Source organism: Pongo pygmaeus, chromosome 1 (assembly GCF_028885625.2).
Source record: "Pongo pygmaeus isolate AG05252 chromosome 1, NHGRI_mPonPyg2-v2.0_pri, whole genome shotgun sequence".
In the NCBI taxonomy this organism is placed as follows: domain Eukaryota; kingdom Metazoa; phylum Chordata; class Mammalia; order Primates; family Hominidae; genus Pongo; species Pongo pygmaeus.
The window spans coordinates 47,391,883-47,417,602 of NC_072373.2; the positions used below are offsets into that span (position 1 = coordinate 47,391,883).

Here is a 25,720-nt window from a genome sequence, read left to right on the forward strand (position 1 = left end):
GTGTGGGGTCAGGCAGTGCCCCAGAGCCTTGTATCTCTCCCTCCTGTGGTGAGGTGACCCAGGTGCACCTGCTCCTGGGGGGTAAACAGCAAATGAGACGCCCGGGGCAGGGGTGGGGCAAGGCTGAAACTGGGTGCCTGGAGCCGGATGAGTCACATTCTCACTCCGGGGCCACCAGGGATAAGAGGGGGAGTGAAGGATGGCGAAAGGACAGATTAGGGCCATGACAGGGCCAACTCAGAACACCCCCCACCCCCCGATCCTCCTGCTCTCCTATCTGGGCCTCTTGAAAGAGTCCTCGGCAATCTCTCCTCCAGCCTCTTCATTTTACTGAATTAGGAGGCTGTGCCCTAGAGATGGCCCAGAGAGGACAAGTGACTTGTTGGGGACACAAAGCACGTTGGTAGTCTCAAGTCTCCTGAGCCAGTCATGGGTTCAAATCCCAGAGCCAAAAGCAGAACACCAGCAAGCTTTTCCTGCCCAGTGGTTCGGAGAGCAATCTGTAACTACAATCATCGCTAAAATGCAGTCAAGCCCCTGAACTGCCCTGGGGATAGGAGGGACCTGCGGCTCCTCCACCTTCCTGACGTCAGCTGGTGTCACCAATCCCCGGAAGCCCTGCCCAGTGGTGTGACATCACAGGGCTGGGCCAGCTTTGCTGCAAGGGGCTCCACCCTAGAGAGGAGGGTGGAGGGATTCCGGTCTGGGTCTGTTGCTATCGTACAGCTATCCGTACTGGGTCTGTCGCTCTCTGTCGCAGCCTGCAGCCTAAGTGCAGTGGGGTTATCGAAACTCCAGGGCCTCTCTGCTGCCCGCCTCCCACTCCCTCTGAAACCCAGGACTCCTGGGGCTGCCACAGGAGTCTGAGTCAGCTCTCAGGGCCAATGAATAACATAAAGTCAGGCCTTCCCTGACTACATGTATTGTGTTAAGAAGGTGGAATTTAGAGAATTCAGAGTGTCAGGTCATCCTAGCAAATCTCAGCTCCTCACTAGTCAGCTGTGAGACCTGGGCCAGTTTCTGACCTCACAGAGCCTCTTCTGTAATTTGGATATGAGATTACCTATCTCACAGGATTGTTGTGAAGATTAAATGAAGTGACCTGTGCATCACTCGGGCACACAATGCTTGGCATGCAGCAATATGGGCTCAATTTTTGAAAGATAAAGTATAAATATTATAGAAGAGAACTCCACCGGGTGTGGTGGCTCACACCCATAATCCCAGCACTTTGGGAGGCCAAGGCAGGCAGATCACTTGAAGTCAGGAGTCTGAGACCAGCCTGGCCAACATGGTGACACCCTGACTCTATAAAAATACAAAAATTAGCGGGCGTGGTGGCGTGCAGCTGTAATTCCAGCTACTTGGGAGGCTGAGGCATGAGAATCACTTGAACCCAGGAGGCAGAGGTTGCAGTGAGCTGAGATCACACCACTGCACTCCAGCCTGGGCGACAGACCTAGACTCTGTCTCAAAAAAAAAAAAAAAAGACTGCGTGCGGTGGCTCACGCTTGTAATCCCAGCACTTTGGGAGGCCAAGGCGAGTGGATCACCTTAGGTTGGGAGTTTAAGACCAGCCTGACCAACATGGAGAAACCCTGTCTCTACCAAAAATACTAAATTAGCCAGGCGTGGTTGCACATGCCTGTAATCCCAGCTACTCAGAAGGCTGAGGCAGGAGAATCGCTTGAACCCAGGAGGCAGACGCTGCAGTGAGCCAAGATCATGCCATTGCACTCTAGCCTAGGCAACAAGAGCGAAACTCCGTCTCAAAAAAAAAAAAAGAAAGAAAGAAAGAAAATAACTCTTATAGTAATGATAAACCAAGATGCACTTACATCACAGAAAAAGAGTGTAAGGCACTTCTCGGCTTTATCTATCTATTCAACAAACTTTTCTGAAGACCGGTGAGGAAGCACCCCTCTGACCAAAGTGACAAAGGGAAGTGATGGGCTCCTCTTCCAGAAGTAGAGGGCTCAGGACGGGATTAAGAGGAAGGACAGAAAGAGACAGGAGCTTTCCAGTTACTCCAAAAACAAATGCACCTCCTTTTGTCTGTACCTCTACACGGGCAGGTTTTTTCGGACCAGAACTTTTTGCTATTCACTGCAAACCTCTTCTTTTTTTTTTTTTGAGACGGAGTTTCGCTCTTGTCACCCAGGCTGGAGTGCAATGGTGTGATCTTGGCTCACTGCAACCCCGCCTCCCGGGTTCAAGCAATTCTCCTGCCCCAGCCTCCCAAGTAACTGGGATTACAAGCATGCGACACCACACGCGGCCATCAAATCTCTTCTTTACCAGCAGATAACTACTCCTCCTTCAGAGCCCAACTCAGGCTTCACCTCCCCTGAGCAACAAGTCAGGGCCAACACCCTACTCGGGGCAGGGTGAGGTGCCCCTCCTATACACTCCCATAGGACTCTGCTTCCTTTCCTTCTGTTTATCTTAGCATTTTGCACACTCTTTTGTGATGAATTGTCTCTTCCATTAGACTGTAAGCTTCCCTAGGCCAAGGACCTCTTGTTATCTGGAATTCCCAAGAGAGGTAAGAGTAAGCGTTTGTGGAATGAATACATGAAAGAAACGGACTGTTCCTGTGACAGATGTTTCCCTGGGGTTCTGTGCCCATGAAAGGGGCCTGACTGACCATACATCCTAAAGTGCCCAGGACAACCACGGCTTATGCTGTTGTACTGTCATGATTATTGATAGCACCCCCTTTTACCTGCCAGATGTCCAGGTTGAAGGATAAATTTTACAGTCACCCTTCTGTCAGAGAAACCTAGAGGAAACCCAGTTTCACCAACCAAAGGTTTCTTGTTACTTTTTTTTTTTTTTTTTTAAGACAGGGTCTCAGGCCAGGCATGGTGGCTCACACCTGTAGTCCCAGCACGTTGGGAGGCTAAGGTGGGTGGATCATGAGGTCAGGAGTTCGAGCCGAGCCTGGCCAAGACAGTGAAATCCCGCCTATACTAAAAATACAAAAATTAGCTGGGTGTGGTGGTGGACACCTATAATCCCAGCTACATGGCAGGCTGAGGCAGGGAACTGCTTGAACACAGGAGGTAGAGGTTGCAGTGAGCTGATATTGCGCCACTGCACTCCAGCCTGGGTGACAGGGCGAGACTCCGTCTCAAAAAAAAAAAAAAAAAAAGAGGCAGGGTCTCACTCTGTCGCCCAGGTTCACTGCAACCTCTGCCTCCTGGGCTCAGGTGATCCTCCCAACCCAGCCTCCCAAGTAGCTGGGATCACAGGTGCACACCACCACGCCTGGCTAATTTTTTTTTTTTTTGAGACGGAGTTGCGCTCTGTCACCCAGGATGGAGTGCAGCGGCGCAATCTCGGCTCACTGCAAGCTCCGCCTCCCAGGTTCACACCATTCTCCTGCCTCAGCCTCCCGAGTAGCTGGGACTATAGGCGACCGCCACCACGCCCGGCTAATTTTTTGTATTTTTAATAGAGACGGGGTTTCACCATGTTAGCCAGGATGGTCTCGATCTCCTGACCTCGTGATCCACCCACTTCGGCCTCTGAAAGTGCTGGGATTACAGGCTTGAGCCACCACGCCCGGCCGTCTGGCTAATTTTTTTAAGTTTTTGTAGAGACGGGGTTTCGCCATGTTGCCCAGATTGGTCTCAAACTCCTGGGCTGAAGAGATCCTCCCGCCTCGGCCTCCCAAAGTGCTGGGATTACTGGTGCGAGCCACTGCACCTGGCCTTCTTTTTACTTGTTTGTTTGTTTGTTTGTTTTGAGATGGAGTTTCGCTCTGTCACCCAGGCTGGAGTGCACTGGCATGATCTTGGCTCACTGCAACCTCCGCCTCCTGGGTTCAAGCAGTTCTCTGCCTCAGCCTCCCGAGTAGCTGGGATTACAGGCGCCCGCCATCACACCCAGCTAATTTTTTTGTATTTTTAGTAGAGATGGGGTTTCACCATCTTGGTCAGGCTGGCCTTAACTCAAGACCTCGTGATCCACCCGCCTTGGCCTCCCAAAGTGCTGGGATTACAGGCGTGAGCCACGAAGCCCAGCCCTTTTTACTTCTTAATTATTTCCTTTTGTCATCCCTTTGTTCATTTTCCCAGCTGTGTTAAGAGATATGGGTGGAATACCCTGGCTCAGCCTGGCCTGGGTTAGAGGGGAATGCGCAACAATAAAAAGACGTGTGGCCGGGTGCAGTGGCTCACGCCTGTAATCCCAGCCCTTTGGGAGGCTAAGGTGGGCAGATCACTTGAGGTCAGGAGTTCGAGCCCAGCCTGGCCAACATGTCGAAACCCCGTCTCTACTAAAAATACAAAAATTAGCTGGGTGTGGTGGCGGGCGCCTGCAATCCCAGCTACTTGGGAGGGTGAGGCAGGAGAATCGCTTGAACCTGGGAGGTGGAAGTTGCAGTGAGCTGAGATCACACCACTGCACTCCAGCCTGGGCAACTGAGAGAGAGATTCCATTTCAAAAATAAATAAATAAATAAATAAATAAATAAATAAATATAAAGAAACCTGTGGGGAGAAGGACCAAAGGAATGGTGCAAGCTGCGGCAGTACCTCCCAAGAAGAAAAGGTCCCCTGCTAGGAAATTTAGGGGTGCCCCATTTAAGTAAGCCCGAAAGAAAAGGCACTGCAGGTACAAAGAAGAATTCAATAGGCCCAGCTGGTAGGTGAAGAGGAAATTACCATACAATCAGGCTCTTTGTGTCTAAATCCTCCTGAGGCCTCAGCAGGGCCAGCCCATCTCTAACCTGTGAGACTGCCAAGCCCCAAAGCACCCACGGTAAAGCTGTGGAGATCTAAGAATCCTCCTCCCAGATGCAGGCAACCTGATCCCTGGGCCCACCAGGCCCCAAGGACAGTGCAGGCTCACCCTCGCCCCTGGCACCCTCTCAGGGATGGGGTTGCCTGTGTTTCTCTACGGCCCCCAGCTGGAATTTCAATGCAGTGTGTGGGGAGGTGGGAGGAGGAGGTCTGAAAGAGACAGAAGAGAGAGACAGAAGAGAGAGAGAGAGAGAGAAACCATGGCAACCAGTCCATAAATGAAGACTCATCAAGAAGTCTGGAAGAGACCTCGAGGAGGCACCTAGCCAGCACCTCATTCAATTATTCAGCAAACATTTATTAAGCCTCACAGGGTGCCAAGCATTGGGCTAGGCCCTGGGGATACAGAAATGGAAAAACAGCCCCACCCTGTGGAAGCCCACAGGCTTCCGGAGGAGGCCAATGAGCAAACAGATGCTGTTAAGGACTGGCAGGGATGCTGGGCTGGAGGGAGGCCAGAAGTGTTGCTGGGGCCAAGGAAGTGCCTGAATCCAGAGGAGGCCTGGTACCCAGACGAGGCTGGGGGTGGTCAGACACACGATCCCTGACCTCAGGCCTGAAGACTTGTAGAATCAGCCAGGCCAAAGCAGGAAATAGGTTTAAGAAGGGAAGAAGCACCTCAGGCCCAGTGAGAAAGAAGCTCTATGTTGAGGGAGACAGAAGAGCGCGGAATTCGCTGACTTGAGTATTTTAGTGTGCCTTCTTAAGAAAAATTATCCAGAATTTGGAAATTAGACCAAAAAATGTCAGCATGTCTTTCAAAATTATTCTAAAAATTAGCTGGTGTGCTGTCAGCTGGGAGAGACAGGAGGCAGGAAGACTGCTTGAGCTGGGGAGGTGGAGGCTGCAGTGAGCTGAGATCCCACCACTGCACTCCAGCCTGGGTGACAGGTTATGTCTGCAATCCCAGCACTTTGGGAGGCCAACCAGCCTGGGCAACATAGTAAAACCTCGTCTTTACTAAAAATAAAAAATTAGCGCTGTCTTCCTCAGCACTGCCTACGGAGGTGGCAGCCATCTCCTCCTTGGCATCATGGCCACCCTCAGACCCCTTGTGAAGCCCAAGATCGTCAAAAAGAGAACCAAGAAGTTCATCCGGCACCAGTCAGACCGATATGTCAAAATTAAGCGTAACTGGCAGAAACCCAGAGGCATTGACAACAGGGTTCGTAGAATATTCAAGAGCCAGATCTTGATGCCCAACATTGGTTATGGAAGCAACAAAAAAACAAAGCACATGCTGCCCAGTGGCTTCCGGAAGTTCCTGGTCCACAACGTCAAGGAGCTGGAAGTGCTGCTGATGTGCAACAAATCTTACTGTGCCGAGATCGTTCACAATGTTTCCTCCAAGAACTGCAAAGCCATCGTGGAAAGAGCTGCCCAACTGGCCATCAGAGTCACCAACCCCAATGCCAGGCTGTGCAGCGAAGAAAATGAGTAGATAGCTCATGTGCACGTTTTCTGTTTAAATAAATGTAAAAACTGCCATCTGGCATCTTCCTTCAAAAGTAAAATAAAATAAAATAAAAAAATAAAAAATTAGCTGGGTGTGGTTGTGTGCACCTGTGGTCCCAGCTACTTGGGAGGCTGAGGCAGGAGAATCGCTTGAACCCAGGAGGCAGAGGTTGCGGTGAGCTGAGATCGTGCCATTGCATTCCAGCCTGGGCAACAAGAGCAAAACTCCACCTCAAAAAAAAAAAAAAGAAGGCAGGATAACCCTTACTGACACTTGGGTTGTTCCCCATCCGCCACTGCCGCCGCCCCACCACCGCCGCCACACACTGTTCAGGTTTATTGAGGGCATGAGGGGCTACAAGGGAGCCCTGGATGTCTGAGTGTAAGGCCTGGCATCTGCCCAAACGTTGGTTCAGTGGGTGGCCAATGAGGATGGAGTTTCCACCACCTGGGTTTGCTTGAAAATGTGACTCTCTGGCTGGGCGAGGTGGCTCACGCCTGTAATCCCAGCACTTTAAGAGGGCCAGGCGGGCAAATCACCTGAAGTCAGGAATTCCAGACCAGCCTGGCCAACATGGTGCCTGTCTCTACTGAAAACACAAAAATTAGCCAGGAGTGGTGTCGGATGCCTGTAATCCCAGCTACTGAGGAGGCTGAGACACAGAATCGCTTGAACCCGGGAGGCGGAGGTTGCAGTGAGCTGAGATGGCGCCACTGCACTCCAGCCTGGGCAATAGAGTGAGACTCTGTCTCAAAAAAAAAAAAAAAAAAAAAGGAAGAAAGTGTGACTCTCAGCTCTACTTTACCCAAAGCCTTTGGGCCCAAACATGGCATAGTAGCAGGGGTGGTTTCAGTAGGGCTTGCCTTCGCACTCAGCATGCCCCAGCTTGGCCTCCAGCATCTATATACATTTCTCACACTTCAGGCAGGGCTGCTGTTGCTGCTGCTGCTGCTGATGATGACGATGGTGACAATAACATCTATTGGGCACTTACTATGTACCAGCACTGTTCCCAAATGTTTCCATATGTTAACTCACTTAATCTTCAACAGCCTTTCATAGTAAGTACCATTACAATCATTCCCATTTTACAGATGAGATAACTAGGGATCAGAGAGACTACAAACTTGCCCAAAGTTCTCCTACAAACTAGCAAGGAGCAAAGCCCAAGTTCAAACACAGGTCATCCATCCTAAGGGCCTTCTCTCAACCTGTGGTCTGTATATCAGCGGTTCTCAAACTTTTTAGTCTCAGGGCCCCTTTAAATCTTAAAAATTATTGAAGACTCCAAAAATCCCCAGTTTATGTGGGTTATATCTATTGCTATTTATCAAATTAGAAATTAAAACTGGCCAGGAGTGGTGGTTTATCCCTGTAATCCCAACACTTTAGGAGGCCTAGGCAGGAGGATCACTTAAGTCCAGGAGTTTGAGGCTAGCCTGGACAACATAGGGAGACCCTCATCTCTACAAAAAATTTAAAAATTAGCTGGGTGTGATGGACCACACTTGTGGTCCCAGCTACTCGGGAGGCTGAGGTTAGGTTGGAGGATCACCTGAGCCCAGGAGTTTGAGGCTGCAGTGAGCTATGATGGCACCATCGTAGTCCAGCCTCGGCAACAAGCGAGAACCCTTATCAAAAAAAAGAAAGGTAAGGCCGGGCACGGTGGCTCGTGCCTGTAATCCCAGCACTTTGGGAGGCCGAGGTGGGCGGATCACAAGATCAGGAGATTGAGACCATCCTGTCTAACACGGTGAAACCCCGTCTCTACTACAAATACAAAAAATTAGCTGGGCGTGGTGGCAGGCACCTGTAGTCCCAGCTACTCGGGAGGCTGAGGCAGGAGAATAGCGTGAACCCGGGAGGTGGAGCTTGCAGTGAGCCAAGATCGTGCTACTGCACTCCAGCCTGGGCCACAGAGCGAGACTCCGTCTCAAAAAAAAAAGGTTAGGGGGCGATAACAAGACACATGGGATGGAATGAGGGAGTATGGGGTGTTTGTTTGTTTGTTTTTTGAGACAGAGTCTCACTCTGTCACCCAGGCTGGAGTGCAATGGCACAATCTTGGCTCACTGCAACCTCTGTGAGGCAGTTTGAAATAGACGAGCTGGGATTGGGATCATCTCTCACCTTAACCAATTATAGCCCCTGTAGTAAAGTACTTTCCTATGCATAGGGAAGGGATTCACAGTAAGAAACCCATTATACATTAACATAAGTAACTTTTTTAAATTAAAAAACTACATTTTCCAAAAGCAGAAAAACTTAGTGAGAAAAATGACATTGTTTTACATTTTTCCAAATCTCTTTAATATCTGGCTTAATAGAAGACAGCTGGATTCTTGTACCTTCTTCAGCATTCAATCCTTTGTGATATGTTGTTTTGGTTGATGTACATAAATAAAATCCAGCTTCACACAGATTTGCAGTTTAAAGAGTGAGGAGTATTTTAATAGCTTTTTTTTTTTTTGACACAGGGTCACCCTCTGTCACCCAGGATGGGGTGTGGTAGCACAATCTCAACCCACTGCAACTTCTGCTTCCCTGGGTCAAGCAATCCTCCCACCTTAGCCCTTCCAGTAGCTGGGACCACAGGCATGCTCAACATGCCTGGCTAATTTTTGTATTTTTTTTGTAGAGATGGGGTCTCACCATGTTGCCCAGTCTGGTCTTGAACTCCTGGTCTTAAGCAATCTTCCCACCTCAGCCTGGGATTACAGGCAAGAGCTGCCACGCCCAGCAGAAATAGAAATCTTAGAGGTTAGTTGCAATGTAGACTCTGAAACCCTATCAATGAACTTTTTGTCCTCTGTAACATTAAAATCCATTGTTCCTTCATTTTGTAGGAAACTTTTAGGGGGTGATAAACATATTCACTGTTTTTATTGTGGTGTTAGTTTCATGGGTGCATACATATGTCAAAATTTATCAAACTGTACACTCTAAATACATACAGTTTATTGTATATCATTATTACTCAATAACGATTTTTTTTTTGAGACGGAGTCTTGTTTTGTCACCCAGGCTGGGGGTGCAGTGGTACGATCTTAGCTCACTGCAACCTCCATCTCCTGGGTTCAAGCAATTCTCCTACCTCAGCCTCTGAGTAGCTGGGATTATAGGCGCTCGCCACCACACCCAGCTAATTTTTTAGTAGAGACAGGATTTCACCATGTTGGCCAGGCTGGTCTTGAACTCCTGACCTCAGGTGATCCGCCTGCCTCAGCCTCCCAAAGAGCTGGGATTACAGGCATGAGCCACCATGCCTGGCAGGATATTTTTAAAGAACAATCCTAAGAACCAGATTGTCCTGACCTATTCAGAGAAGCAGCATGGCATGAAGGAAAACAACTTAGTTTTGGAAAACAACTTAGCTGGGTTTGCCTGGCACTTCTTAGCTATGTAAGCTTGGGCAACATTCATTAATTCACTCATTTCACATGTATCGAACCCCATGAGACTCTATGAGGTGGGCCTAAAGCAGTGAACAAGGCACGATCCTCACAGTCGAGGAGCTTATGGTCTGATTGGGGAGACAGGCAATGGCAAGACAGAGTGGCGGAGAGCTCTGTGGAAATAGCTGGGAGGGGCAACCAATCAGAGGGTTGTAATCAGGGAATGCTTCCTGGAAGAGGTGCCATCCCAGTGAAAACTTCTCTAGGCAAAGGGTAGGAATTCATCAGGCAAAGACAGGGAAAATGAGCTTTCCCAGCAGAAGGAATGTGATGGCAAAGGCCCAGAGACACAGAGTGGCCCAGCAAGGCCACAGTAGAGTGGAGATGGCAGGTGGGGTTGGAGGGGGACGATGCCGAGAGACCTGCAGTCAGACCCTGAAGGGCCCTGTCTAGGCCTATCCTGAGGACAACAGAGAGGCACTGAAGGGTTTTAAGTAGGAGTGATGAGATCAGAGGTATGCTTCAGAAAGATGACTCTGCTGCAGTGTGGAGAATAAATTAGAGGGGCTACAGGGACGGGAAAACCAGTTAGCAGGTTAGTACAGTACTCTGGCAAGAAGTGTCAGTGGTCTGAATGAAAGTAGTAGTACTGGGCCGGACACAGTGGCTCATGCCTGTAATCTCAGCACTTTAAGAGGCCAAGGCAGGGGGATCATTTGAGGTCAGGAGTTCGAGACCAGCCTGGACAACACAGTGAAACCCTGTCTCTACTAAAAATACACATATTAGGGGTTCCCTCTTTTGGCTTGGAGCCCCCCTTCCTCTGTCTCTGTACGGGGGGAACCTCTTCCCTCTTTCTTGCCTATTAAATTCTCCACTCCTTGGCCGGGCGTGGTGGCTCACGCCTGTGATCCCAGCACTTTGGGAGGCCGAGGCGGGCAGATCACAAGGTCAGGAGATCGAGACCACGGTGAAACCCCGTCTCTACTAAAAATACAAAAAATTAGCCAGGCGCGGTGGCTCACGCCGGTAATCCCAGCACTTTGGGAGGCCGAGGCGGGCACATGACGAGGTCAGGAGGTCGAGACCACGGTGAAACCCCGTCTCTACTAAAAATACAAAAAATTAGCCGGGCGCGGTGGCGGGCGCCTGTAGTCCCAGCTACTCGGGAGGCTGAGGCAGGAGAATGGCGTGAACCCGGGAGGCGGAGCTTGCAGTGAGCCGAGATCGCGCCACTGCACTCCAGCCTGGGTGACAGAGCGAGACTCCGTCTCAAAAAAAATAATAATAATTCTCCACTCCTTAAAACCAAAAAAAAATAACCAACCAACCAAACAAACAAAAAAACACATATTAGCTGTGTGTGGTTGTGTGTGCCTGTAATCCCAGCTGTTTAGAAGGCTGAGGCAGGAGAATCACTTGAACCCGTGAGGCGGAGGTTGCAGTGAGCCGAGATTGTGCCGCTGCACTCCAGCCTGGGCGACAGAGCAAGACTCGGTCTCAAACAAACAAACAAAGTAGTAGCGCTGGTAGCAATGGATGGAGAAAGAGGTGGACAATGGGTGAAGATGCTTAAAATTAGTTTTAATTATAAAAATAATGCTTGTTCTTAAAAGTAGAGCAATACAGAAGTATTAAGTAAAGAGTAAAAGCCATATCCACTCCCAATGTGGCAGGAAAAGCTCCTAACAGACCCATATTGGCCAGCATAGGTTATGGCAGAGAGTACACGTCGTCCTGGGACAGAGGCAGCCTAATTCTGCGATGTGCTTTGGGGGTTTTTTCCCTGAAAGCTCAGCCTAGATTCTGTGAGTTGGACCTTCCCAACAATTCTGGGAGCTATCTTTATCCCTTAAAAAAAAATCCCCCTTTTGCTTAAAATAGAAAGGATTCTATGGTTTGCAATTAAGAACATTAACCTAAGCAAAGGGATGAGGGGCAAAGGGGCTGGAAAGGGGTTGAAATGACAGTCTAAGTTGGATTAGGAGGGAACCAAGGCAGAAAGTGCCTGATAGATGGGGACAAAACAGAAGCATTGTGGGACTGGAGGTCTCAAACTTATGCATTAGAAATAAAGGACACACGCTGGGCGCGGTGGCTCATGCCTGTAATCTCAGCACTTTGGGAGGCTGAGGCAGGCAGATCACCTGAGGTCGGGAGGTCGGGAGCTCGAGACCAGCCTGACCAACATGGAGAAACCCCATCTCTACTAAAAATACAAAATTAGCCGGGTGTGGTGGTGCATGCCTGTAATCCCAGCTACTCGGGAGGCTGAGGCAGGAGAATCGCTTGAACCCGGGAGATGGAGGTTGCAGTAAGCAGGGATTGTGCCACTACACTCCAATCTGGGGGACAAAGCGAGACTACGTGAAAAAAGGAAAGAAAGGAAGGAAGGAAGAAAGAACGGACACAGCCTGGGCAACATGGTAAGACCCCATCTCTAAAAACAAAAAATACAAAAATTAGCTGACATAATGGTGCACATCTGTGGTCCCAGCTACTCAGGAGGCTGAGGCAGGAGGATTGCCTGAGCCTAGGAGGTTGAGGCTGTAGTAAGCAGAGATGGCACCACTGCAGCTCAGCCTGGGTGACAGAGCAAGACCCTGTCTCAAAAAAGAAAGAAAGTTAGAAAGAGAAAGAAGGATAGCTGTGGTGAGTGGAGAGGTCATGGAATACTTAATTTAAGATTTAAGTGGTAGGTAAGTTCCTAGTGATGACAACGTAGAGGATGTGATCATGGAAAAGCGACTAAGGTAGAGTGGAGGTCAAGGGACAAGGAGGTTAAGGTGTTGGATGGTTATCTTCATGGACAATGAAGTCCCTCAGAATAATGGCAGGATGAGAAAAGAGACTCCTTTCAGGTCCCCAAATCCAGAAAGAATAATGGTGAGTCACCCAAATCCATAATGGTGAGTCACCCAAATCCAGAAAGAATAATGGTAGAGAAGAGTGACAAAGAGATGGTCAAGATAGACAAAGGGGAGGGAAAGGGCCCTACAGGACCCTCTGGAAATGATGCTAATAGCAGGGGCCAAGATGCCTGGAGTATGAGGAGAGTCAGCCTCCCTCCGGAGATGCTGCTGGGAAGAGAAGTGAGTGTCTCACGTGACTAGTGACTATTTGAGGCCAGTATCGCGCAGGTGGTAAGGAGAATTTACTAAGACAGTTGTAGGTAAAGAAAGGCAGATTTGGCTGGGTGCAGTGGCTCATGCCTCTAATCCCAGCACTTTGGGAGGCTGAGGCGGGCAGATCACTTGAGGCCAGGAGTTCGAGACCAGCCTGGCCAACATGGCAAAACCCTGTCTCTACTAAAGATACAAAAAGCTGGCCAGGCGCGGTGGCTCATGCCTGTAATTCCAGCACTTTGGGAGGCCGAGGTGGGTGGATCACTTGAGGTCAGGAGTTCGAAACCAGCCTGGCCAACATGGTGAAACCCCATCTCTACCAAAAATATAAAAAATTAGCCGGGTGTGGTGGTGCACGCCTGTAATCCCAGCTACTTGGGAGGCTGAGGCAGGAGAATCACTGGAACCCGGGACGTGAAGGTTGCAGTGAGCCGAGATCTTGCCACTGTACGCCAGCCTGGGCGACAAAGCGAGACTCCAACTCAAAAAAAAAATTAGCCTGGTATGGTGGCACATACCTGTAATCCCAGCTACTTGGGAGGCTGAGATAGGAGAATCACTTGAACCAGGAAGGCAGAGATTGCAGTGAGCCAAGATCGTGCCACTGCACTCCAGTCTGAGAGACTGGAGTGAGACTTCGTCTCAAAAAAAAAAGGCAGATTTATTGCAGGAGGGCTATGTGTCCTAGACCATGAAGAAAGGCAGACTTACAGCTTATCTGCTGTCTCTTTTTGCTTTCCCTTGGCCCCATCAGCCCAACTCCTTTTCCCTAATTAGGTCTGCACAGTGAGGACTTCGGGGGAGCCAGTTTCCCTGCTGAGGGCAGAGGTGCTGGGAATAGTCTCTGAAGGGATGAGTTGAACATATAAGGAGTTTTCATGGATCACAAATTTTATTATTATTATTATTTTGTTGTTGTTGTTTTGGTTTTTTTTTTGAGATGGAGTCTCGCTCTGTCACCCAGGCTGGAGTGCAGTGGCACGATCTCGGCTCACTGCAACTCCACCTCCCGGGTACAAGCAATTCTCCTGCCTCAGCCCCCTGAGTAGCTGGGATTACAGGTGTGCACCACCACGCCCGGCTAATTTTTGTATTTTTAGAAGAGACAGAGTTTCACCATGCTGGCCAGGCTGGTCTTGAACTTTTGACCTCAGGTGATCCACCCGTCTGGGCCTCCCAAAGTGCTGGGATTACAGGTGTGAGCCACTGTGCCTGGTACTCCAGCTAATTTTTAAACTTTTTTTTTTTAAGAGACAGAGACTCACTATGTTGTCTAGGCTAGTCTCGAACTCCTGGTCTCAAGTCATCATTCCAACTTCACCTCCCAAAGTGCTGGGATTATAGGTGTGAGCCACCTTGCCCAGCCAGGACTGATAGTCTTTAAAGGAATCCTAGACCATGTGAGAAAGTTACTTGACCTCGGCCGGGTGCGGTGGCTCATGCCTGTAATCCCAGCACTTTGGGAGGCCAAGGCGGGCGGATCACCTGAGGTCGGGAGTTCGAGACCAGCCTGACTAACATGGAGAAACCCCATCTCTACTAAAAAATACAAAATTAGCCGGGCATGGTGGCACATGCCTGTAATCCCAGCTACTAGGGAGGCTGAGGCAGGAGAATTGCTTGAACCCGGGAGGTGGAGGTTGCGGTGAGCCGAGATCGTGCCATTGCACTCCAGCCTGGGCAACAAGAGCGAACTCTGTCTCAAAAAAAAAAAAAAAAAAAAAAAAGAAGGCAGTTACTTGACCTCGACCTCAACCTCGACCTCTCTGGGACTCAGTTTTCTTATTTATAAGATGGGCATCATAATACCTAGCTTGTTAGGGTGTTACAAATTTTATAAATGAAATTAAGGCCAAGGCAGGAGGATGGCTTGAGCCCAGGAGTTCAAGACCAGCCTGGGCAACATAGGGAGATCCCATCTCTACAAAAAACAAAACAAAATGAAACAACTAGCTAGGCATCATGGTGCATGCCTATGGTTCCAGCTCCTTAGGCATCATGGTGCATGCCTATGGTTCCAGCTCCTTGGGAGGCCAAGGTAGGAAGATCATTTGAGCCCAGGAGTTCCAGCAGGCAATGAATTATGATGAGACCACTGCAGTCCAGCCTGGGCAACAAAGTGAGACCCTATCTCAAAAAAACTAACTAAATAATAAAACTAAAAATAAATAAAAATAGAAATAAAGTTAAAATAAGGCACTTAACTGAGTATCTAGCCCAAAGTGTGTTTTCAGTACAATGTCTGCTATGTTTTGCTGTGGTTATAATTCAGTCCCTTTGGGGAGGCCGAGGCATAGATGAGAGATGACATGAAGGTCAGGATCTGGTGCTTGAGACACCTCAGGGTCCAGCCCAGGTCTCACTCTCCTCCCCTCCCTTCCCTTCCCCATAATTGGCCTTCTCAAGGAATGTGGCTCTTACCTTCTCGTAGGGTCCAGGCATTCTATTTCTCTCCATTTAGGGAAAATAGAAAGTCCCCTGTCACCAGACAGAAAGTACTCTCCTGAGGAGAGCATCCCTCGAATCCGACTGCTCAGAGCCCAGGGCACCCATATGACCCTGTCCCACTGATTCCTCCCTTAGTATTTCTGACCCATTAAACTCCCTGCTTACCTCTGCCCTCATCTGTCAGCCTGCAGCAAAGCAAAATCCTGGCCAGATAACTTCCCATGGGCAGCAGAAGCTGGACAAAGTCCTTGGGCAGCCATCACCATGGTGACAAGCTGGTGGGAGCTGGCCCAGAGGAGAAGGCAGATGTCTCAGCCTATCTCCCCCACCTCTTCTACCCCTCTGTCGTGTCTTCCTAGCTGCCTCTTTCCCTCTGCTGTGCTCTCCCTGTGTCCCTCACTAGCCCTCTTAGGTCCCCTTTCACTTGTTCCCATCTCTTTCTGAAAAGGGGCAATAGAAATGAACATGACTTATCAAATTTGGAAAGCTGGTAATAGTTTTACACACACATGCACACACACACATATTCTTCATCTCCTCCTCTCATCTTTTCCTCCCTGTCTCTGTCTCTGCCTATTTCTCTGGACTGACTGCCCTCCCTCTTCTTCATTTCTCATGCTTTTCATTCTCTCTCCTCTTCCCAGATCTGTTTCAGGCTATCGCCTCCTCCCTTCGACAAGACAGGAGTGATCTGAGCTCCCCTCTTGCCATCTGCAGGAATGAGATGCCTGAGTAGCCCAGGAGGATGCTGCCAAGGGGCACAGCAGAGTTCGCCTTGAAGCCACAGACTGGATTCCAACCCATTTGTCTGATCAGTCATCGATGCTCCCCATGCCTCAGTTTATCAATAAAATGATGTGTTGTGATGACTAGTACATATGTAGATTTCAGCTCATATGAAATCATAGGGACCAGCCTGGCCAAAATTGTAAAACTCCGTCTCTACTAAAAAATAAAAAAATTCGCTGGGCATGGTGGCACGTGCTTGTAGTCCCAGCTACTCGGGAGACTGAGGCAGGAGAATCGCTTGAACCCAGGGGGCGGAGGTTGCAGTGAGCTGAGATCACACCACTGCACTCCAGCCCGGGCAACAGTACAAGACTCTGTCTCACAAAAAAAGAAAAAAAAAAAGAAATCATAGTTACACCATAAAGAGAACAGCTGATGTCCCCCAAACTCATCTGTTCTCATCTACTGCCTAGTCTGTCTGGGTCCTCAGTCTGAGATCCAGAGGCCACTCACACATTCCTGATGGCCCCCAGCCCTGGACTCCACCAGTTGCCTCCCAGGGGAACCTCCCTCCCTCCCCCATACACACCCTCTGGCTCCCTCTGCCAGGGTAGCAGCCAGCCACGGCCAGCCTGAGCAGGACTGGGTTGGGAACATCTCCAGCCCCCTTCATGGCCCAGTGTCAGTTTCAAGCCCTTCTGGGGTGGGAGGAGGCTAGGGTGGGGCTGCCAAAGTCAATACAGCCTGTCTTCACGGGCAGGGACCGGTTTGGCACCTGCAGTCCTGGTTTCCAGCTCACATGCTTGAGTCTTGACCTCTCCTGGGGTCAGCTGGAGTTCCTCTCCCTCCAGTTCTCCAGTCTAACGTGTGTCTGCCTCTGCCCTGCAGTCTGGTCATTGCTGTTCAGGACCATAGACTCTCCTGCCATTCCCCACCCCAAACTGCAGACCAGCCCTTAAAGAGCTTTTACCCTCACACCCTCTAAACTTACACCTAAAATGGAAACTACCTACTACAGACGCAACTGATGGTTACATTAACATGACTTTGCTAGTCCACTGCCTTCATTAGCATAACTTTATTATTCCAATAAACTCCGCCCAGATAAAAGACCTGATTGTTGACTACAGGAACTTCCCACAAAACCCATCAAATCTTCAATGGAAGCATCTACTTTGAGCTTGCTTCCTAACATTGTTTGAATCCTTTGTCTCAAAAATCCTGGCCTTGATGTTTGCACCAATTCCTGACTGTTAAATGGCGATCCTTACCCAGTCCTAATCAAAGCCCCTGCACTGCAAGATCCATCTTAAACCAAACTTCCAACAACCTTGCCTTCCCCACTTGGAGAGACTGCCAAATCTCTGTCTCCCTCACCAAGGTGAGCAATAAACTGTGCTTTGTGATATCAGCAGATTGTACTAGTGATTTTGAGGAGCCGGCATTTAACACTTTCTACTTATCTTCCCCCTAAAATGAGCCATTCTGGTCTTCACAGGTGCAGCCCCAATAAGATCCCAAACCTGGCCTTCATCCTCCTAAACAGATGTTTCTGGAATTCCTCAGGGTCAAGCCAACTCCCTGCACTATAGCTGCCTCTGACTGGGAGGCCAGCCTAGGGCCCAGCCCACGCCTCCTGACACGTGGACAGAAGGAATGGGAGGCAGGGAAGGGGCTGGATTTAACTAACAAATGGGTGAGGGGGGCAGAAGCCCTCACCAATCCAGACTTCTCTCCCAAGCAGGAAAGGGGAGCAAAGCAAAGTCCTCACCCTCTCCAACAGTCGGATTTGTTTTGCAAACTCTGAGGTCATCCTATGTTCAGGCCCCAGGGAAACTGTGAGGGCTGGGGGGAGGAGGTGGAGGCAGCTCCACAAGAGACACACACTGCTGCAACCAGACTCACCACCTCGTCCCCATCCCAACGTGCCCCTTCATTCCTACTTCCAAATGCTCTCCAAGTTCTAACTCCTACTCTGCACAGCAAATCCTGCTCCCTACCCTGCTGCCTGTTTGACAGATGTGGAAACTTGCCAATGAGGAGCCAGCCCTTCCCCAAATGTAGGGGGGCACTAGATACCCCAATGTCGGCCTCGACAAAGATAAAACTGCATGCATTCACCCCTGTCTGAGGCCCCTGTGCCAGCAGCGGGACATCATTAATGCCCTTTGCCCATCATGGGCAAGCTCAATGGGAGCCAGGCAGCTGCCTCACCCAGCACTGCCCTGCCCCTACCCCCTTCCCTACCCGGGGCGGGGCTGTCCTTCCTCTCCCCGAGTGCCTCCTGGGGCTTGGGTCCCAGGGCTATACAAAGAGTCCTTTGTCTGTGCTGGAAACAATTGTTCTCCCCTTTATGGAAACATGGGCTGTGTCTCATAATCAAGCCTTCAGAGGCCGGATCAAAGTGCACTGCAGCTTGGGTGCTGGGGATTATGGAGTTGTCCTCGGAGTCACTGACAACCTGTCATCTGCTCCTCATCTTTACCTGTTCCAAACCCACTGAGAACACCATTTCTTCCCTGGGCTGGGCCTGTGTGAGCCCTTGGAGAGGGAAGGGAGCTGGGGGAGACAGGAGGAGGACAGGGTGGGTCTCCCCCTCCTGGCACCCAGGGCTCAGGTTACAGCCCCTGACAACACAGCATTGGGTGTGAACGTGCAGGGAGGCACTACCTGGTGAGAAAGGGAGGTGCCTGGTTTGGCCCAGGGCCACCCCCCATCTCCGGGATCTTCAGTCGAGGGGGGAACCACCCCTCGGACTCACAGGAGCCTCTTCTCCCTATTTGCTTTGGCTTGGAGTGAATCTCTGCCCAGAAACACATGGGACCGGGTCCCTGTTCTGCCCACAGCTCTCTAGCCCTCTGCCTGTCACCACCCAGCCCCTTCCCACCTCCTGATTCCTCCTCCTCCGTCCACTTTGTGGCCCTCTCCACCGTCCCCTGCATTGCCCACACGGGAAAGATTGGCTGGTTCCACTCCCACGTGGGCCTTCCCTTCTCCATCAAGCCCAGGTAACCAGGCCTGGAGGCTGAAAACATGCAGGCTCCAGACCACAAACTCCTCCTTTGCCTCCAAAAACATATCCACACACCTTTTCCAGAACCCAACAAAAACAAGATCTAAATCACTCACCTGGAGATTAAAACCAATTCTGTCCTCCAAGACTGAAGCCTCTCTGGGCTAGTGCTACAATCGGTGCACAAAAATCACATTATTAGAACTGGAAAAGCTCTTAGGGACAAATTTAGGGGCTTGTGAACCTGTTCGTCTCAGTCACACGCAAAGTTTTGTGTACCAACTCATTATTCTGGAGATATCTATAGATTCTGTTGGTCTTTCTTTCTTTCTTTCTTTTTTCTTTTTTTTTTTTTTTTTAGACAGGGTTTTGCTCCTGTCGCCCACGCTGGAGTGCAATGGCACGATCTTGGCTCACCACAACCTCCGCCTCTCTGGTTCAAGCGATTCTCCTGCCTCAGCCTCCCAAGTAGCTGGGACTACAGGCATGCACCACCATGCGCAGCTAATGTTTGTATTTTTGGTAGAGACAGAGTTTCACCATCTTGGCCAGGCTGGCCTCGAACTCCTGACCTCGTGATCCACCGGCCTCGGCCTCCCAAAGTGCTAGGATTACAACCGTGAGCCACCGCACCCGGCCTGATTCTGTTAGTATTTCAAACATAATTTAAGAATCGGCCTTGGCCGGGCGTGGTGGCTCACGGCTGTAATCCCAGCATTCTGGGAGGCCAAGGAGGGCGGATCACCTGAGGCCAGAGTTCGAGACCAGCCTGGCCAACATGGTGAAACCCTTGTCCCTACTAAAAATACAAAAATTAGCCAGGCGTGGTGGCAGGCGCCTGTAATCCCAGCTACTCAGGAGGCTGAGGCAGGAGAATCACTTGAACCCAGGAGGCGGAGGTTGCAGTGAGGTGAGCTGAGATCCTGCCACTGCACTCCAGCCTGGGGGACAAGAGGGAGACTTCGTCTCAAAAGAAAAAAAAAAAAAAGAATCGGCCAGGTGCAGTGGCTCATGCCTGTAATTCCAGCACTTTGGGAGGCTGAGGCGGGTGGATTGCCTAAGGTCAGCAGTTCGAGACCAGCCTGGCCAACATGGTGAAAACCCGTCTCTACTAAAAATACAAAAATTCGCCGGGTATGGTGGTGCATGCCTGTAATCCCAGCTACTGGGGAGATTGAAGCAGGAGAATTGCTTGAACCTGGGAGATGGAGGTTGCAGTGAGCCAAGATCATGCCATTACACTCCAGCCTGGGTGACACGAGCGAAACTCCGTCTCAAAAATAAAAAAAAAAAAATCATCCATGTAGTCCAATCCATATCCTTTTACAGATGGGGAGAGAGCCTCCGAGTGAGGAAACTTTTGTTAGGTCTCCTAACCCCCAGGCCACAGACGGATCCCTGCTCTTTCCTGTGTAGCTTGTCTCCCTGCCAGCAATCACCCACAGGGGTTCCTGGCTTTTTGCAAAGATCACCCTTAATTCAAATGTCTGGGAGACCCAGTCCTTCCCCCGAGGAAGCTTACAATCAAGCAGAAATGGAATAGATAAGAACTGACAAGCCAGTGATGGCTGAAGGTGGCTGACCAGGCACAGTGGCTTACTCCTGTAATCCCAGCACTTTGGGAGGCCGAGACGGGTGGATCACTTGAGTCAGGAGTTTGAGACCAGCCTGGCCAACATGGTGAAATCCTGTCTCTACTAAAAATACAAAAATTAGCCAGGCGTGGTGGCATGCGCCTGTAATCCCAGCTGCTCAGCAGGCTAAGGCAGTAGAATCACTTGAACCCAGGAGGCAGAGGTTGCAGTGAACCGAGATCACATCACTGCACTCCAGCCTTGGCGACAGAGCAAGACTCTGTCTCAAACAAACAAACAAACAAAAAAGCTGATAGCCCGGGATATGAATAAATGCAGTGTTCAATGCAATGCACTGAGATAGCATCAAAAGCATGCCTACTACAAATACACGTTAAAACTAGTCCTCCCAGGCCAGGCGGCGGCTCACTCCTGTAATCCCAGCACTTCAGGAGGCTGAGGTGGGCAGATCACCTGAGGTCAGCAGTTCAAGACCAGCCTGGCCAACATGGCAAAACCCCGTCTCTACTAAAAATACAAAAATTAGCTGGGCGTGGTGGCGGGTGCCTGTATTCCCAGCTACTAGGGAGGCTGAGACAGGAGAATCACTTGAACCTGGGAGGTAGAGGTTGCAGTGAGCCAAGATCACACCACTGCACTGCAGCCTGGGGAACAGAGCAAGACTCCATCTCAAAAAAAAAAAAAAGAAAAGAAAACTAGTCCTCCCAAAAAGGCAGGCCAGGGACCTCTGTCCCACCTTCAGGTCTGGCTGGCTGTGACACTGTGGGGTCAAGGCTGGCCCACTGACCAGAACAGAGCCCCTGACTGGGCTTTGGTGTGTGTCCTGCCCTCCCAGGAAATTAGTGTTCTGTTCAAGAGACAGGACACAAGGCCCCCCGACAGCAGCCAGAGAGTTCAAACCCTCCATGGCTCTACATCTTACCTGTAAAAGCCAAAGTCCTACAAAAGCCCTGTGCTATCTGCCCCTGCCCTAGACTTCATCTCCATCCCCGCACCCTTGGCTCTGTTCCATCTGCACAGGCCCCCTTGTCTTTCCTCACAGGAGCCGCACATTCCAGCTGCTGGCCATTATGAAGGCAGAAAGGTGTGATCCCTTTTCTCACCCACCAGGAGGTTAACAAGAGAAAACGTAACAGATTTATTTAATCAAAGTTGGGTTTTGTTTGTTTGTGTTTGTTTTTCCTCACTCTGTAGCCCAGGCTAGAGTGCATGGTGGGATCTCGGCTCACTGAAGCCTTGACCTCCTGGGCTCAGGCGATCCTCTACCTCAGCCTCCCAAGTAGCTGGGACTACAGGTGTGCACCACCACGCCTGGCTAATTTTTTAAATTTAATTTTCGTAGAGACTGTGTCTCACAATGTTGCCCAGGCTGGTTCAAGCAATCCTCCCACTCAGTCTCCCAAAGTGCTAGAATTACAAGCGTGACCCACTGGGCCTGGACTATTTGATCAAAGTTTTATGTGCTTACAACCAGCCTGGGCAACATAGGGAGACCTCATTTCAATAAAATTTTTTAAAAAGTTTTATGAGAGCCTTCAGAAATGAAGACCCAAAGACCCGGGGAAAACTGTCTGAGTTTATGCTTAGGGTTGATGAGGAATGGTAGCTGTGTAGAAATGTGATTGGACGAAGGGGTATGATCTAATGCTCAGTGACTGAGAGAGGAAACAGCAAGGCCTGTCTGCCCCATTCTCCTTGGCTTCTCTGTGTAACCTTTCTTTTTCTTTTTCTTGTTTTTTTTTTTTTGATATGAAGTCTCACTCTGTTGCCCAGGCTGGAGTGCAGTGGAATGATCTTGGCTCACTGCAATCTCCACCTCCCAGGTTCAAGCGATTCTCCCACCTCAACCTCCTGAGTAGCTGGGATTACAGGTGCATGCTACCACACCCGACTAATTTTTGTATTTTTGGTAGAGACAGGGTTTCACCATGTTGGCCAGGCTGGTCTCAAACTCCTGACCTCAAGTGATGTGCCCGCCTTGGCCTCCCAAAGTGCTGGGATTACAGGCGTGAGCCACTGTGCCCAGCCTGTGTAGCATTTCTTCTTCCTAGGTATGAGGAAGGACCCCTCTGGGATGAGGGTCTTTAAGGGAGAAGGGAGAGGGGGAAAATGACCTCTCTAGGTTTTGCTTTCTGGGAGAGGGATTCTAGTTTCTATGGCCTTGGGGAAGAGAAATTCTGGTTTCTGTGACTTGCCTTGAAAGAGAAAGAAAGGTGAGCAGCAGGGCAGGAGGTCAGAGAGACTCTGCTTCCGAGGCCTTCCCACCTCCTTTAGTTCAAAACACTCAGCATGCCTTACTTTGGGGAATTGTGTTCTGAGCCCTACCTGGAAGTCTCTTCTCTGAGGTGGTTCCACGGCTCTGTCCTCAGGCCAGTACTGAAGCCTTCTCTTAACCAAGACATCTGAGAGGAGCCCACATCGAAGCCTACCCTCACCCATTTCATCTCCAACCTTTTCTTTCTTCTGCTTTGCTTTTCTTCAGGGAACATATCAGCACCTGACATAATTGTGTGTTTCATTACTGTTAACTGTATTTTTTTTCAGGTTTTTTTTTTTTTTGAGATGGAGTGTCGCTTCGTCGCCAGGCTGGAGTACAGTGGCGTGATCTCAGCTCACTGCAACCTCCACCTCCCGGGTTAAAGCGATTCTCCTGCCTCAGCCTCCTGAGTAGGTGGGACTACAGGTGTGCGCCACCACGCCCAGCTAATTTTTGTATTTTTAGTAGAGACAGGGTTTCACCATGTTGGCCAGGATGGTCTCGGTCTTTGACCTCGTGATCTGCCCACCTTGGCCTCCCAACGTGCTAGGATTACAGGCATGAGCCACTGTGCCTGGCCTTTTTTTTTTAAGTAGAGACAGGGTCTCCCTATGTTGCCCAGGCTGTTCTCAAACTTCTGGGCTCAAGGTATCTACCTACCTCAGCCTCCCAAAGTGCTAGGATTACAGGTGTGAGCCGCCACGCCCATAACAATAACCGCAATAATTGTTGTCAATTGTATTTTGATTGTCAGTTGCTCCAAGTAGAATATTAGCCTCATGAGGACAGAATTTTTTTTTTTTTTTTGAGACAGGTTTTCACTCTGTCACCCAGGCTGGAGTGCAGTGGCACGGTCTTCGCTCATTGCAGCCTCAACCTCCCAGGCTCAAGTGATCCCCCTGCCTCAGCCTCCTGAGTAGCTGGGACTGCAGGCAGGCACCACCACACCTAGCTAACTTTTGTATTTTTTGTAGAGACAAGACTTTACCATGTTTCCCAGGCTGGGAGGACAAGATTTTTGTGTTTTGTTCTCTGCTGTATCCTCAGTGCCTAAAACAGCACACAGTAGGAATTCAATAAATATTTCAATGACTATTGTTGAAAGAATATAGGAGGCCGGGCGTGGTGGTTCACGCCTGTAATCCCAGCACTTTGGGAGGCCGAGGCAGGTGGATCACGAGGTCGAGAGTTCAAGACCAGCCTGGCCAAGATGGTGAAACCCTGTCTCTACTAAAAATACAAAAAATTAGCCAGGCATGGTGGAATGTGCCTGTAATCCCAGTTACTCGGGAGGCTGAGGCAGAGAATTACTTAAACCTGGGAGGCGGAGGTTGCAGTGAGCCGAGATCACGCCACTGCACTCCAGCCTGGGTGACAGAGCAGGGCTCTGTCTCAAACAAAAAAAGAAAGAAAGAAAGAATATAGGAAATAGGAAAAGGGGGCCAGGCATGGTGGCTTATGCCTATAATCTCAACATTTTGGCTGGGCGCGGTGGCTCATGCCTGTAATCCCAGCACTTTGGGAGGTCGATATGGGTAGATCATGAGGTCAGGAGATCAAGACCATCCTGGCTAACACGGTGAAACCCCGTCTCTACTAAAAATACAAAAAAAAAATTAGCCGGGCATGGTGGTGGGCACTTGTAGTCCTAGCTACTCGGGAGGCTGAGGCAGGAGAATGGCGTGAACCCAGGAGGCAGAGCTTGCAGAGAGCCGAGGTCGCGCCACTGCACTCCAGCCTGGGGGACAGAGCTAGACTCCATCTCAAAAAAAAAAAAAAAAAAAAAAAAAAAAAATCCCAACATTTTGGGCAACCAAAGCAGGCAGATCATATGAGGCCACGAGTTTGAGACCAGTCTGGCCAATATGGTGAAACCTCATCTCTACTAAAAATGCAAAAATTAGCCAGGCGTGGTGGTGCACATCTGTAATCCCAGCTACTTGGGAGGCTGAGGCAGGAGAATCACTTGAATTGGAAAGGCAGAGGTTGCAGTGAGCTGAGATCGCCCCACTGCACTCCAGCCTGGGTGACAGAGCAGACTCTTATCTCAAAAAAAAAAAAAAAAAAGACTATAGGAAAAGGAATATTAGATAAAACACATGGCCCCACTTTCCCCATATGGAAAATGGAAAGGATTAAACTGGATCTAAGATTCCATCTGTCTCCAGGAGTCAGGCAGGCTGTGCTGGCGCAGCCTGGGTGGGCATGGAGGTGGGGCTGAGAGGGACAGTTTCCTCACAGGCTTCAGAACAAGCCTGTATGTGACTGGCAGGGTGGGGCAGGGCGTTGGGGGAGGGGCGATGGAAGGACTTTGCTAAGGATCTATCCAGAAGATTTCAAAATTCCCTGAATGAGACAGGCCCAGATGTGGGCAGCTTCAGGTCAGGGCATGGGGCCCTTCAAATAAACAGCAGCAGGCTGAGCACGGTGGCTCACACCTATAATCCCAGCATTTTGGGAGGCCGAGGTGGGTGGATCACCCGAGGTCTGGAGTTTGAGACCAGCCTGGCCAACATGGTGAAACCCCATCTGTACTAAAAATACAAAAACTTAGCTGGGTGTAGTGGCGGGTGCCTGTAATCCCAGCTACTCAGGAGGCTGAGGCAGGAGAATCACTTGAACCCAGGAGGTGGAGGCTGCAGTGAGCAGAGATTGCGCCACTGCACTCCAGCCTGGGCAACAAGATCAAAACTCCGTCTCAAAAAAACAAAAACAAAAAAACCCCAAACATTTGCAGAGCACTTCCCATAGGCCACAGCCTGTCTGACCCTTCCAGCCCAGTAAAGCAGGCCATCCCTCCAGCTCCTTTCCTCAAGGGCCCTTCCAGCATCATTCGGGTCTCAGGCTAAATGTCACTTCCTTGGAGTGGGCTTCTCTGATCACACCCTGTCACC

General features: G+C 50.0%; 1 protein-coding gene across 1 annotated transcript; it reads left to right on the forward strand.

Moving 5' to 3' along the window:
• The first annotated feature begins 5,797 nt into the window (after positions 1-5,797).
• LOC129019588 (large ribosomal subunit protein eL32-like) lies at positions 5,798-6,294 on the forward strand. Its single transcript, XM_054462486.2, has one exon. The coding sequence runs from the start codon at positions 5,842-5,844 to the stop codon at positions 6,247-6,249; it is 408 nt and encodes a 135-aa protein (XP_054318461.1). The 5' UTR covers positions 5,798-5,841; the 3' UTR covers positions 6,250-6,294.
• Positions 6,295-25,720: the final 19,426 nt, after the last annotated feature.

Bases quoted from the DNA above. Each gene is read 5' to 3' on its own strand.
- LOC129019588 (XM_054462486.2), top strand. From the start codon at position 5,842: ATGGCCACCCTCAGACCCCTTGTGAAGCCCAAGATCGTCAAAAAGAGA.